Source organism: Mesoplodon bidens, assembly GCF_964165515.1.
Source record: "Mesoplodon bidens genome assembly, chromosome: 9".
Taxonomy (NCBI): domain Eukaryota; kingdom Metazoa; phylum Chordata; class Mammalia; order Artiodactyla; family Ziphiidae; genus Mesoplodon; species Mesoplodon bidens.
This window is the reverse complement of record NC_138166.1, coordinates 83,238,318-83,251,448: the sequence shown is the minus strand read 5'-3', so window position 1 is coordinate 83,251,448 and position 13,131 is coordinate 83,238,318. Positions and strand designations below refer to the sequence as shown.

Here is a 13,131-nt window from a genome sequence, read left to right as displayed (position 1 = left end):
TGTCGCGACAACGGCCATCAGCCCTCATTCTGCTTAGGGCTCCCTCACCCTGAGACCACTGCCCTCTGGCTGGGACTCTGCCCCAGGCCCCTATGCATACGCCCCACGCCCAGTCAGGGGGTGTCAGGTATAAGGGGGCCGTCCTCACCCGCGGTGTAGATGTCAAAGTAGGTGGGTTTGTTGGCCACGTTGCCCACGGGCTCCAGGCCAGGACCACGGGCTGATACCTTGTTGGCATCCCCCAAGGCCATGCCCACGTTCACCTCAAAGGGGCTGCGTTCGATGTTCTGGCCAGCAAAGAGCACGGTCACCTGGGGGTCAGAGGCCAAAGGTAAGTTTTTAGAGGACAGCAGCTCTGAGAGGGGATGGAGGAGCATAGCAGAGCCAAGGAGGGTGGGAGGCGGTGGCCGATGCACGGGGGTGGGCGGGGTGCGAGCCGAGACAGGGGTCCATTCAGCCAGAGCCGAGGATGTGAATGGAATAGGGAAGACGGCGGCGGGGGGGCCTATAGGGAGATACCTTGTGCAAGCCGGCGACCTTGGGCACGTAGGAGACAGCGTAGGTGCGGTCCTTGTCGTTGTTGGGAACCACCTTGGCCTATTGGGAAGGGAAAAGATGGGCAGTTAGAGCCCTTCCTGAGCCCACAGCTCCTGCAGCCCCCATGGTGAGGCGTCCCCCATCTCCAGCATAGAGGGTAGCCCTGGCAGCCATCTCCAGGCCACTCCGGTTGTTGGCCTGTGGTCTCTGTCCAATCCCCAGTGGCCTCTCCATACCTCCTCGGTGTGGCCCTCGGGGTCCTCAATGTAGACCAGCACCTCACCCACGCCAGCATCCACTGTCTGCACGGTGAAGTGCGCGGGCTGCAGCACGGTGTTGCCCTGGGGCTCGATGCCTGAGGGGCAGAAGGCAGAGCCAGGGAGTTTAGGGAGATCCATCCTAGCCTGTGCCCAGCTGCCCGGGGAGGGCTGTTAGGGCTCAATACATACCAGGTCCGTAGGCAATGGCCTTCTTGGGGTTCAGCTGCTTGGAGCGAACGGGGGCACCAGGTTTGAGTTTGGCCTTGGGGAACTGGGACAGGTAGGTCATGACAGAATGCTCATCCACGTTGGGGTCCACGATCTCCTCGGGAGCAATCACCTGCCATGAGGAGGAAGGGAGTTAGAGGATGCCCTCTTTAGCCAGGAACCCCGGTTCTCACCCACATCCTGACCAGGTACCCTTATAGACCCAACTCCACCCTTGGCCCACTGGCCCCTTTACTCTCCCACCGCCCCGTCCGCCAGTGTACCTGGGGCACCCCGAGCCAGTCGTCCGCCTGCTGCATGGCCTCCCGGGCGTTCTCCACAGGCTGGTTGGGGTCCCAGGCCTCCCAGTCAGGGCAGAGGCCTGGAGAGATGGCGGAGGGAGGCGATGATTAGGGGAAGCAGTCAGCCATCATGCAGAGCATTTGCTCATCCAACACCCTCATAGGCTGTGGGTTCACACTCCCTCCCATGCAGCCCTAGGTCCCTGACCAGCCAGGTTCCTGCTGACCCCCGATGTTATAGCCCATCAGCTGGGATGCCCATCGCTGTTTAGAGGCACGGCAGCCCTCCCTAGCACCAACAATGAGGGCTTTCTGCCCCGGCTGACGCAGCCTGGCACCAGCCCTGCCAGCCGGCCTCCTGCCTACCAGGCCCCAGCACCGACCCTGAACACCAACCCCCTGTGAGGGCATCCCTCGCAGACCTCTCCTGCCTCATCCCAGCTGCCTCCGGGTGGGCAGTCCCCGTGCCACACATGCTTCTGCCCCATCGCCTCAAAGGTCTCCTCACAGCTGCCCTGAAGTCCTAGGTCTCCAAGCACTTCCCACAACAGCCTCAGAGCATAAGACTCTCTCTCCTTCCTGACTTCCCCCTTGGGGAAGTGGAGGCACTGAAGGGCCTGTTTGGAGAGGATGAGTTCTTCTCTCCAGCCACCCAGAACCCAGCCCTTCTGATGGGAGGAATGCTGAGGCGGCCGCAGGTCACTCCTGGGAAGGGGTGCAGGGGTTAGGGTGTGCTTGGTCCAAGCCAGAGCTGGAGGAGGAGGGCGCTGCTCACTGGCGGGGAGGGGGCCAGCTCAAAGGCTGGAATCCATGACTGGCCAGAACAGCTGAGCTCACTGCTGGCAGCCGCACCAGCCGTGGGCAATGGCTCAGCAGCTGGGAATGCTTCCCAGGCGGCCAGTGCCCCCGCCTCCCACCCCCTGCTCCCCAGCTGACCCCAGGCTGGGGGAGGATTCACCCAAGGGGACATGGCTCCCCAGAGGCAGAGCTGGCTGATAGGGGTGGAGAAGACCTATGTTCTCAGGAGATGAGGGTCAGAAAGGGAGCCGCACGTGGGGTACGGCTCTCGCCTGTGATGCCTCAGTCTTCTCATGGGCCCTCAGCTGCCCCCACCTGAGCAGGCCAGGGCCTACATCGAGAGAGGGCAGGGCTGGGTCACCTGCCACTGGGCAGTGTCACATCAGCCCCAGCCCACATCATCCTGGGCTTCAACTCCTTCTCAAGGCTGTCCCAGGGGCTCACAAAGAACAGCCTTCTCTGGGTCTAAGTCCTGGCCTTCTTTGGAAAGCCAGAGTCCCACCACACTTGCTTTCTGCTGGCTGAGCAGAAATGACACCCATGTGGCAAAGTAGGAAGCAGGGAGTTGAGGCCCTGGGCTCTGGTTCAGTTCTGCCACAGATAAGCTGTGTGATCTCGGACAAGTCACTGGCCTTTTCTGAACCCCAGTGTCCTTGCCTGTAAACCCTTTTCCTGCCACTGCAGGATCTGGCAACTCATCAGGAAGGGTCTAACTCCAGCAGTGATTCTCAGCTGGGGCAGGGGGTCCTGATCCCCCAACCCTGGTGACAAACACAAGCCTCGGCATCACCAGCTCACCCCAGCTCCCCTTCCGGGCTCAAGGATCCATGGTGTGCTGCCGGCCCACTTACCAGGGGCACAGTTGTCCACCAGGGCGCCCAGAGCTTTGCCATCCTGCCAGTCACGGTTGAAGTTGGTGATGGGCAGCTGGGGCACCTTGTTCTGGATCCAGCCGAGTAGACGCTGCTTGGGTGTCTGCTTTCGGGCATCCTCATCATCCTCATCCTCCCACATGGGCATGGAGATGGAGTAATGAAGGATCAGTGTCCAGATCAGGCCCAGGATCAGCTTCAGGTTCCCATCTACGATAGCCTTGCTGTCTGCAGAGCGGAGAGGCAATCTGGGCTCAGGAGGGCTCCACTTCTAGCACAGTGCCCTCCCCTCCCCCGCCCAGCTCCTGAGGCTGCTGCTTGAGCGCTGGGTCAGGCCTCCTTCTTCTGGAACCTACTCCTTCTCTGACTACCAAATTCTCCATCCTGTGAGGCCCGGCCCTTGATGGACCCCTCCTCTCCCTTCAGAATGAGGCTGCCTCCCAACGTGTTCCTTCAGCGTGTAGTTTCACCTCTTTCACGGCACTTGTGCGAGGCTCCTAGCAGGCTACAGGCATCCATGCAGTTATGGAAGACTAAGCCTCTCAGGGGCGGACGGACCCTGTTTTGTTTCGTTTCCTTTCTTTTTCAAACAGTTTTAATGAGGTATGCTTGATGTACAATAAACTACTTATTAGAAAGTACAACTGGGTAAGTTTTGACACGTATATACCCACAAAGCCATCACCACAAATCAGGATAATAAACATATCCGCCCCTCCTCAAAGTTTCCTTTCCTTTGTGATCCATCACTCCTGGCCCTCCTGGTCTATCCTTCCCAGGCAACGACTGACCTGCTCTTGGTCGCCATAGATTAGTTTGCATTTTCTAGAGTTTTCTATGAATAGAATCATACAGTATATACTTCTTTTGTCTGCCTTCTTTCCCTCTAGATACTGTATTTTATGTCTACTCGGAGCCTAGAACTGAGCAGAATCTCAATAAATACTGGTTGAATGAATGAATATTTTAAAAACTGAAGTTGGAGAGGAGTGGGACCAACCTGGTTCCAGCCAAATTCTACTCTGGACGCTATAAAAGGTTTTTGGAATAAAGTTCTTGGAGGAGGGGGTGGGTACAGTGCACATTCTGTTAAGGCTTGAAAATCATGTTTTCAAATGATAGGGACCGGTAGGATTTCACAAGAGCCGGGGGGAGTGTTACCCATGTGGACCCAAGTCCACATGGGGGCAGCCGAGGCTCTCGACCCCTCCCCTCCTTTGAGGAATACTATGAACCAGAACTGGTACCCCAAGATTTTGGGGGCCTAGTTCCCTTTTAACAGCCAGAGAGAAATATCCAGGAGCCAGGAGTGGCCTGGAGTATAGATCATTGGAAACCAGCTTACTTGTAAAGGACAATGCAGGCCTGAAATCCATCAGCTTCCCTGAGCACTGCTCTTAGGAGGTTGGGAGGAGGTGGAAGACTCAGCCTTGTTTACTGGTGTCGCCCAAGAGATGGGAAAGGGTGGAGCTGAAGGTGCCCCCTTATGTATCTTTTCCTGCCCCCCACCAGATCTTGGGGGATGGCCTTTGGAGGGCAAGGCCTGGGGAACCCCAGTATCCCCCCTCAACCTGCTCCCAGGAGGGGAATCTCAGTCTCTCTGTCCCTCTGGCCTCGGGCTCTGGTCCCCTTGGCTCCACCACCCTTTCACTGATTCATCCTTCCTTCCCCAGCAGCTCCCCAGGCCCGCCCCCTCTACCCCTGGCTCCACTGCAGCACAATGGTTTGGCAGCTTGCAGATTCCATGACACACTCACTCCCAGCCTCCTGGTGCTTTGGTGCGGTCTCTCTCAAACACACACAGGCCCACAACACGTTCACACAGTCTTGACACCCCGGGCCTCCTCACAGCCTCTCACAACCCTGACGGCCTCCAAAGCTGGTGCTCACCCGCCCAGAGTGCTACTTGCAAACTACAGCCAGATCCCTGGGAGGGAGGCCTTGAGGCTGCTGGGGCGGGGGGCGGGGGTACGGGGAGCGGGGGCGTCAATCCCATCTGCCGCAGGGAGAGGTTTCTCCCCAGCAACTGGCCCTGGGCCAGACAGCAAGTGGTCCTGGTCGGCAGGAGAGGGGTGGACCCGGAGTCCCACTCTGGGAGCAGTGACCTTCTTCTCCCTCCTCCCCCTCAGAGGCCAGGCAGAGGAGGGGAGCTCTGCTCAGGCCAGGTTCCCTCCTTCCCACCCCAATGGGGATGCCACCAAAGGGGTGGGAGGAGCCCCAGAGCCAGTCCCTGGGCCACCCCAGGCCTCGAGTGGAGGGGGAGAAGAGAGGGCCCAGTGAGGGAGGTGCCAGGACAGCTGCTGCCCCCTCCAGCCCCTCCCTCGGTGGTTGGCTCCAGGAGAAGGAATAGCAACTGGGGAACAGCTGCGGGAAAGAGCTGCCGCATAGGCCTCTTTGTTCGGAGGGGCTGGCGGGGTAAGGAGGGCACACAGCTCCTTCCAGCCCGGCTGAGTACCCCTACCTCCTTCAGGGGGACCGCTCAACGCCCAGCTCCCGCCCCACTCCTAGAAAAGGATGCGGGGAGCCGTTCTGACCTCCTCCCAGGTGCCCAGATGCTCAGTTTCAGTCCTGAGACGATGCCCAGAGACGGCCCCTGCCCCAGCCCCTTTCCTACCACTTAGCGGGACAGAGGAAACTCGAGGAAGCACGATGCCCGCCTGGCGGGGAACCATCCGTTACACCTTCTCCGGGTTGGGCAGCCCCTGCCGCCTGTGCCCCCTCCCATCCAGCCTCAGCCTCAGCCTCAGGCCCCAGCAGCTGAATTGCTGACAGCTTATCTCATCGGGCGGCGGGAGCGAACCACTTGGCCCAAATGGGGAACAATTCCCTGCAGGAACGGGAAAGGAGGGTTCCCTCCCGCCCCCAAACTAGCTTTTGCTTCTTCCCCCTCTGTTCTGAGCCGGCCTCTCCAAACACAGTTGAGCCAAAGGGGCCGGAGCCAGGCACCACCATGGGGGAGGGGAGAGGTGTGCTCTCAGGAAGGACGGGGCCTGGAGAGGGGCCGAGCGCCCTGCAGAGGGGAGGGGAGGGGAGGGAAGGCTGAGCCATTTCCTACGAAGTCTTGGTGAGGCCCCAGGCTCTCCCCTTGAGACCCCACCTGGGACCGTCAGTCCAGTCGGTAAAATCCCAGCTGCTGGGGGCTGACAGGCCCAGGGCTGACTCCTCTCTGACCTCGGCCCCCAGCAATCCCACGCGCTCTCAAGCAGCCCTCACTCCCACTACACACACCAGGGCCCCTCCCCACGCCCTGTCCTCAGGCTTGTCCTTCTGGAGAGCTCAGAGACATCTGCTGTGTCACAGCGGCAGGGCTATTTCCAGGCCAGAGCGGGTGGGGTGGGGGGCAGTATTGGGGCAGGAGGGGCTGAGGCCTAGAGAGGGGACTGGCCGGGGCAAAGGGCCCCGGACTGAGCTCAGCTGCTAATTCCGGAGGCCTAGCGATGCCCCGAGGGAGAGTGGAGGTGGACAGACCTTCCATCATCTGAAGAAGTCTCTGGGGCAGCCTGGGGGGCACCGGACGCCCTGTGAAACTCCCCTCCTGTGGCCCTGGGGTGCACCCCGCCAAGGGGCCCTTTCCTGCAAATCCCATCAGGGCTCTTAGGAGCTCGCCACAGGGGTAGGGCTCTGTCCCAGGCCCCCGGCCTGCAGGGATGACGGCAGGGCGGTGAGGGGAGGGCCAGCTCCTACCCTCTCAGAGCCCATCCCGGGTTCCCCAGCTCCCAAGCCTGGGGTGCCTCCCCACCCCCACCCAGCGCTGACACACCTTCCAAATCTGGTTACACTCAATGACTTCCTCCCTTTTTCAGGCCTTCCCTCCCTCCCCTCAGCCCAGACCATTTGAGCTGCAGCCAATCGGGGCTTAGGGGGTGGGCGGGGGCCGGGCGGGGACGGAGGGAGCCCCCTCCCCGGCCGGCTGAAGCTGGTAGAGGACAGGCAGGGGTTAACGCTCTCGGAGCTCGCTCAGAGCCTTTTTAGGTTTCCGAGGCTGGGCCCTGCCGGCCCTGGCCCCTGGGCCTGAACCCAGCCGCCGAGAACATATGCCCACGGGGGACCCGGGCCCCGCGCCCGCCCGGCCACCAGCTCTCCCCCTGCTCCCTGGGATCGGGCAGCGATTGGGACCCGCCTTCAGCCGCTCCTCCCCGGTGGAGGTGCTGGGAGGCTGGGAAGCCATTTGCTTTGTTTGGGGGGAGGTGCCCCCGGGAATCAGTAATGGGCATTGGCCCAGTCCTCTCAAGCCTGGGCTGGGGGTGCGGGTGGCAGGAAAGGGGACGAAGGGGAGAGGCGGGTTGGTGAGAGTGTGCGAGGGAGGCTGAAGCTGGAGGGCTCAGAAACTGTCGGGTCTGGACTCCCCCGGGGCCCCCTCGGGATGCCGGCCGACCAGAGAGGGGTGCGAAGGCAGGACCCGAGGGGGCCTGCGTCGGCGGGCGGGAGAGCGGGGACAGGGTCCTCTCCCGGCGCCGGGGCTCTCTCTGCCCTCTCTCGGCTCCCCGCGCGCCCACCCAGCACCTGAGTCCTCTGTCCCCGTGGGCCAGCCCCTCGGGGCACTTCCCCCTCCCCGCCCACACTGACCGATGGACACGAGCTTGATGTGCTCGCGCTCGAGGAACTCGAGGGCCACGGACACGTTCTCCAGCTTCATCTGGCGGAAGTTGGGGCGCGGGTGGAACTTGCGGTACATGCGTTTCTGGCTGAGCACCTCGAGCAGCGCGATGAGGCGCAGCCCGTCGCTGAGGTCGCGCTGCAGGTCGGTCAGGCGCTTGCCCACGCACTTGAGGTGCTCGTTGCACCAGCGCGTGAAAGTGTTCTGCTGGATCTTCTTCCACGGCGCGTCCTCCGCCAGGTCCTTCTCCGTGGACGGCATGTCGTCCGCCTCGTCGCCCAGGCCGAGGCCGGGGGCCTCGGAGTAGCCGCTGTTGTTCATCATGCTGGCGCGGGCTGGGGCGGGGGCTGCGCTGCCGGCTGGGCTCCGGCTTGGCTGGGCTCGGGCTCGAGGCGCTGTCGGGGCGCGATCGCGGGACTCGCGGCTCTGCGCTGCGCGGCTCTCAACTTCTTTCGCGCCCCTGGCTGGCGGGACTCGGCGGGACTCCTCGGCTCCTCCGCCGCGCTCTCTCTGTCTCTGTCTGTCTCCCTCCGGGGGCGGAGCGGTGCTCTGGAAGTGCGGGCCGGGCAGGGGCGGGGGGTTTAAGAAGCCCCCGGGCCGCGTTCCCCCCGCCGCGCCTGCGGCCCCCGGCTCCACGTCAGAGCGCCGGCCTCCCAGGAATGCCGCTCGGCCCGCGGGTGGGGGCCGAGGCGAGCCCGCCGGCCCCGCCTCCCTCCCTCCCCTCCCCCACGCGGCCCGCCGGCGGGAGGGGGCCCACGCCCCTGGCCCGGGTCTACTACCCCAGGGAGGCCCGGGCCCCGGAGCCGCCACGCTGGAGAGATGACTAGCGGAGCTGGAAAATGGGAGTGAGGGCTCCCAACACCCCAGAACTAAGCTTCGCCGGTCAGAGATGAAATATACCCCCGCCCCGCAGGACTAAAGAGACACAAGGGGAAACTGAGGCCAGTGGTTAGGGCAAAACACACTGATCTGGTGTTGACAGAATCTTCTGGGTTGTTTGGTGGCAGGGCTGTTCACAGGGCCTGGGAGTCCTGGCTCCTAGCCCAGGGTATTGTCCACCTGCGGACAGGGAAGGGAAGTGTGTGTGCTTGTGCGCAGACGCACTGAGAGGAAGTAACGACACTGCCCACGCCAATTAGGGAGAAGGCTTGGGGTGAGGGTGCCCCACTTTACAGGTAGAAAAGTTTCACTTGAAGCCCAAACCCAGGGCCCCAGGGAAAGGACTGCGTCTACCCCTGACTCAGTGTCCCTGTCACCAGCCCTTTTGTCCTCATCCTCTCAGAATGGAGCTGAGCTCAGGAAAAGAGTGCCCAGTGAGTCACAGTGTGCTTCCCCGCGCCCCACCAAAGTCTGACTCAGCCAAGGTGATGAGAGGGGAGGGAGAGCCTCTGCCCTGTAGTACCAGGGACCCCCCTGGGCGATGTGCCCATTTGGGTCACAGGGCAGATCCTTCCAGTCAAAGGCAGGTTAGCCAGCCAGAGACAGAGAGAGTCCTGCCCAGAGTAGTCAAGGGGAAACGTGACAGGGGCTGGTGGGCAGGGAGAGCCCCAAGGAGCCAGCCAGGATGCCTGGGCAGGACTGGGCTCAGGGTAAGCCAAGGGCAGCTGACAGCAGGGAAACTGAGGCACTCAAACAGAGGAGCTGGCCTGGGATGAGGTGAAAGAGCTGTAGAACCTACTTTATATAAAAAGAATATATATTCTGCAATTCTGTAGGATACATGTATTCCACACCTCCTGGCACCCCCTTTAGGCCAAACTTCCTCAGCTTTCCCATGCTTCTGGACCCATAAGTTTGGGCCCCAACTCAAGTTGTGTGATGACTGAAATTTGGCAAGTTTCTGGTGAATCATCTGACATTCCTCTTCCCCCACCAGGCCCGGTGAAAAGGACAGGGAGAGTGGGCATCTTTGGGGTCAGAATGAGGGCAGTCCTTGTTATAGAGCTTGGGAAGAAGTGCAGGAGCTTTGTGGGGGGCAGTGCTTATGGTGAAAGGGGTCCTTGAAGGCTTTCTTTCCCTTCTCACTACTGAGGGAGGGGGAGGAGTAGAGAAGGGACCAGAAACAGAAAAGGGACCTGCTGTGCGTGACTTAGGAGGGGGGAGCTCTGGGGGCCCTGATAGTGACAGGCGAGATATAAATAGCTTGGGCCCTGCGGCTCATGTTCTCTCGGCTGCTTGTGATGAGGCGCTTAGGAATTCCACCCTCCTGCTGGCACCCCCTTCCCTATCTCCAGAACTCCCATTCCCCCATGCCACCTTTATACCATGGCCAAAACCAACCATCAGGCATCAGTGCCGTCGGTCTACTTGAGAGGCTGAGCTCTCCTGTGCAGAGATGCCCACCTCCTGGGGACACATGACATGTAGCTGGGTTTCATAAGGGAAGTGTGTGTGTGTGTGTGTGTGTGTGTGTGTGTGTGTGTGTATAAAAAGGCAGACTTCTGATACCCAACCTGAGGTGCCAGCTCAGGGTTCAGTGATGAAGAAACTGAGGTATAGATCCAAGAAAGGATGGATTCCTTTCCCTGAGCCTCTAGGGAGAAGAGAAAGGGGTAAAGAGGGTTTGCCTGGAGCTGACAGCCCTGCACAAACCCTAATGGCTCACACTCCTGTTTTGTGGGCGTTACCTGAGGTCCCTCAGTAACTTGAAGGCCTTGCTTAAGGTGGGGGAGTTCAGAGGGAAGCCAGCAAGTGGACAAAGAACTCCCTTCTCCCCCTTCTCATTCCCTTCCTCCGAGAGGGGTGTGTGTGTGTGTGTGTGAGTGTGTGTGTGTGAGTGTGTGGCCCCAGGGGAGTGAGTGAATGGTCGGCAGAGGGTGCCCAGTGCCAAGGATGGTTCCTGGCACCCTTCTCACCCTGCCTGCCCCAGAAACCAGAGCCCGTTACTCTCCAGGATAAATCAGGGCCTGACTCAGGCCCCAGCCAGCCAGTCAGAGTCAGCCTGCCCAGGCACAGGCTGGTGACTCAGCCCTCAATATAGCCCATGAGCCTAGGCCCCAGGCCTCGCCATGAGAGCTGGAACAGACCGTGCACAATGCTGGTCCAGGGACCTGCCAAGTGAGGGCCCCTCCCTGAGGAGGGCTGACGTGCTCCTCTCAGAGCCTGGCAGGGGCTCAGAGAGGGGCTTACAGTGGGTTTCATCAGCTGAGTTTTTGCGGCAGTGCTGGCGGTGGCCAAGGCTGTATATAGCCCCCTGACTCACCACCCGCTGACCTGTTTCAGGAGACCTGGTTGCCTGGCCGTTCACCTGGCCCTGCCTCTCCCATCAAGGGGCACTGCTGGTCAGCCAACATTGGCCATATTTAACTTGAGCTGAGCAAAATCTGAGTGAGCGTGTCCAATGGGCCATGTTTGAAAATCCTGCTTTTCTGGAACCAGGGACATTTCCATAGCCACCTGTGATGGCACCAGGCTGGCCAGGCTCACAGCAGGCACTCTGTTCAATCCGTGATACTGACTGTGGCCCTGGCCCAGGTGTGGCAGGGACAGTGTAGTAGGGTGGAAAGATCCATAGGCTGAATTCCAGCCTCTTCACCTCTGGTTCTGTAGCCTTGGTCAGGTAATGGAACTCTTTGGGGCCTCAGTTTTTTCGTCTGCAAAATGGAGTTAATAGTACTCTCATAGGGATTTTTTTATGCGTGAAGATGAAAGGAGATAACATGTAAAGTGATTAGCATGGTGCTGGGCAGCTAATAGGTGATCAGAGAAAACCAGTTTGCTTCCTCTGCTGGTATCCTGGGGACCACATGGGTTCTGGTGAGCTAGGCCTTCCTCACAGCTGCCTCTGTCCCCTGTAGAATCCACTGCATCTCCCACTGCTCCCCTCTTCCCTTCCTTGCATCCTAACACTCCACCTGCCAGAATCAGAACCAGAGTACTTCTGATCTTTAGAGCTACCCACCATGCCCCCCGAGAGCAGCTGGGCCTTGACAGGGGTGGCAGGTGGTGTGCTCTACCATGTAGCCTGGGAAGGGAAAGCAGAGGGGTCCGTGGTGCAGGGAGAGGGCAGAAAGGAAGCAGTTATGCAGAGGGCAGGAGAGGGGGGAGATGGAGGCCACTGGAGGTGTTTTGAGTCCTTGGTTCTATCTGTACCTGGGCGCCTGCCTGCCTGTGGCTTCTAAGAGACACCCCTGTGGACTCAAAGCTAACTCCAGGGACTGTTTCACATTCAACACAGGCAGACCTGTTAACTCTGAACAGTGTATCTACAAGACCAGAGAGCACAGAGCCCAGATCAGTGAAGAGGATGGCCTTCCAAGATGAGCCGACACGGGCAAGTGACCTAAAGGGAAGAGCTCTGTATTCTAAACAAAAAGGCTGAAGAAAAGGACCACTTCCCTGTCATTGCCAGCTCTGGGTTTGGGCCTGAGAAGCACCAGATGAAGTCCTGACTGGGGGCCGACTGCCTACCAGACCATGACCTCCATGTTGGCTTCAGATACGAAGTTAAAACAGTGATGCTCAGTGGTGGGTAATCTTTCAGTCCTCTCCACCACATATGTTCTCCAGCCAACTGGTGGCCGGAGTAAAGTTGGTAAAAAGCAGGGTCTCACTACACTCAACAGCAAGGGGACAGTGGTAGCAGGTGGATTGTGAAGGAATTTCAATTAGGTTACAACTGAGAATACACAGTCTAATATAGTGAGGGGCAGTGCTTCTCAAATTTTATCGTGTGTACTAAGCAACTGGGGATCGTTAAAACGTAGATTCTGTGTCAGTGGGCTTGAGCTGGGGCCCGAGATTCTGCCTTCCTAACAAGCTAACAATGCTCATGCTGCAGGCCCGTGGGCCACAACTTGAGCAGCAAGGAGCTAGGCCACCCTAAATGAGCCCTATCTTTAAACAGGAGTCATTTAGAGGGAGCAAAGGGGACCCACGGCACTGCCCTCAATCTGCCTAGGTACAGCCCTGCGATAAGGGCAGGTCACGATTTCAGCCCTGGCCCCAGGTCTGCTAGGAAGACTCCCAGTCAGCCTTGTCACTCCTCTGGGCTGCACACAATTTAAAAACCTCCTCATTCTAAATGTCCTTGCTCCCACTAGGAAAACACTGTGGAAGAAATGAATTCATTTAGTGCTCAGCAGTGCCCACCTCAGTACACACTCTATAGGTACGTGTTTTTTTGTATATTGGGGTGAATGAAACAAACTCCTTTGGTATCAGGTAGAAAGGAGGCAGAGAGAGGGTCCCAGGAAACCAGCAGTCACGGGGGCCATTCTGCCCACTATGGCTTATGAATATACTTGGGGGCTTTCATATGGAAACATTCATGATGAGAACAACCAATCACAAAAGCTTCCGCAGGAATGAAGGTCAACGGGAACACTCATAAATTATCCTCATCATTCTGCTTATTCCCACTTAGATCCATTCTCAATCCTCTGCCTGGCTGGCTCTGAACTCCAGGAGGCTGACCCTGAAAGACTATCACCTGAGCATCTCTGCTCTCTGGCTCCCAGGTGGGATCAGCCAATGAGACACACCAACAGGGAACTGGAGAGTGGGAAGAGAGGGTGGGGGGAGCACATAAACTTCCCACTTCCTCAGGGCTCTGATAA

The 13,131-nt window shown here is 59.3% G+C and overlaps 1 protein-coding gene across 3 annotated transcripts in view; it reads right to left on the bottom strand.

The window, feature by feature from the left end:
- FLNC (filamin C) overlaps positions 1–8,235 on the bottom strand; it is a 28,277-nt gene extending 20,042 nt beyond the window's left edge. For all 3 annotated transcript variants that reach the window (XM_081244682.1, XM_081244680.1, XM_081244681.1), the window contains exons 1-7: positions 7,543–8,235; positions 2,956–3,204; positions 1,289–1,386; positions 987–1,137; positions 774–892; positions 520–597; positions 149–311 (exon numbers count right to left, since the gene is read on the bottom strand). In XM_081244682.1, the coding sequence (XP_081100808.1) occupies positions 149–311; positions 520–597; positions 774–892; positions 987–1,137; positions 1,289–1,386; positions 2,956–3,204; positions 7,543–7,897 (1,213 nt within the window). In that variant the 5' untranslated portion in view covers positions 7,898–8,235. The remainder of the gene's footprint in view (positions 1–148; positions 312–519; positions 598–773; positions 893–986; positions 1,138–1,288; positions 1,387–2,955; positions 3,205–7,542) is intronic.
- Between the last annotated feature and the right edge of the window lie 4,896 nt (positions 8,236–13,131).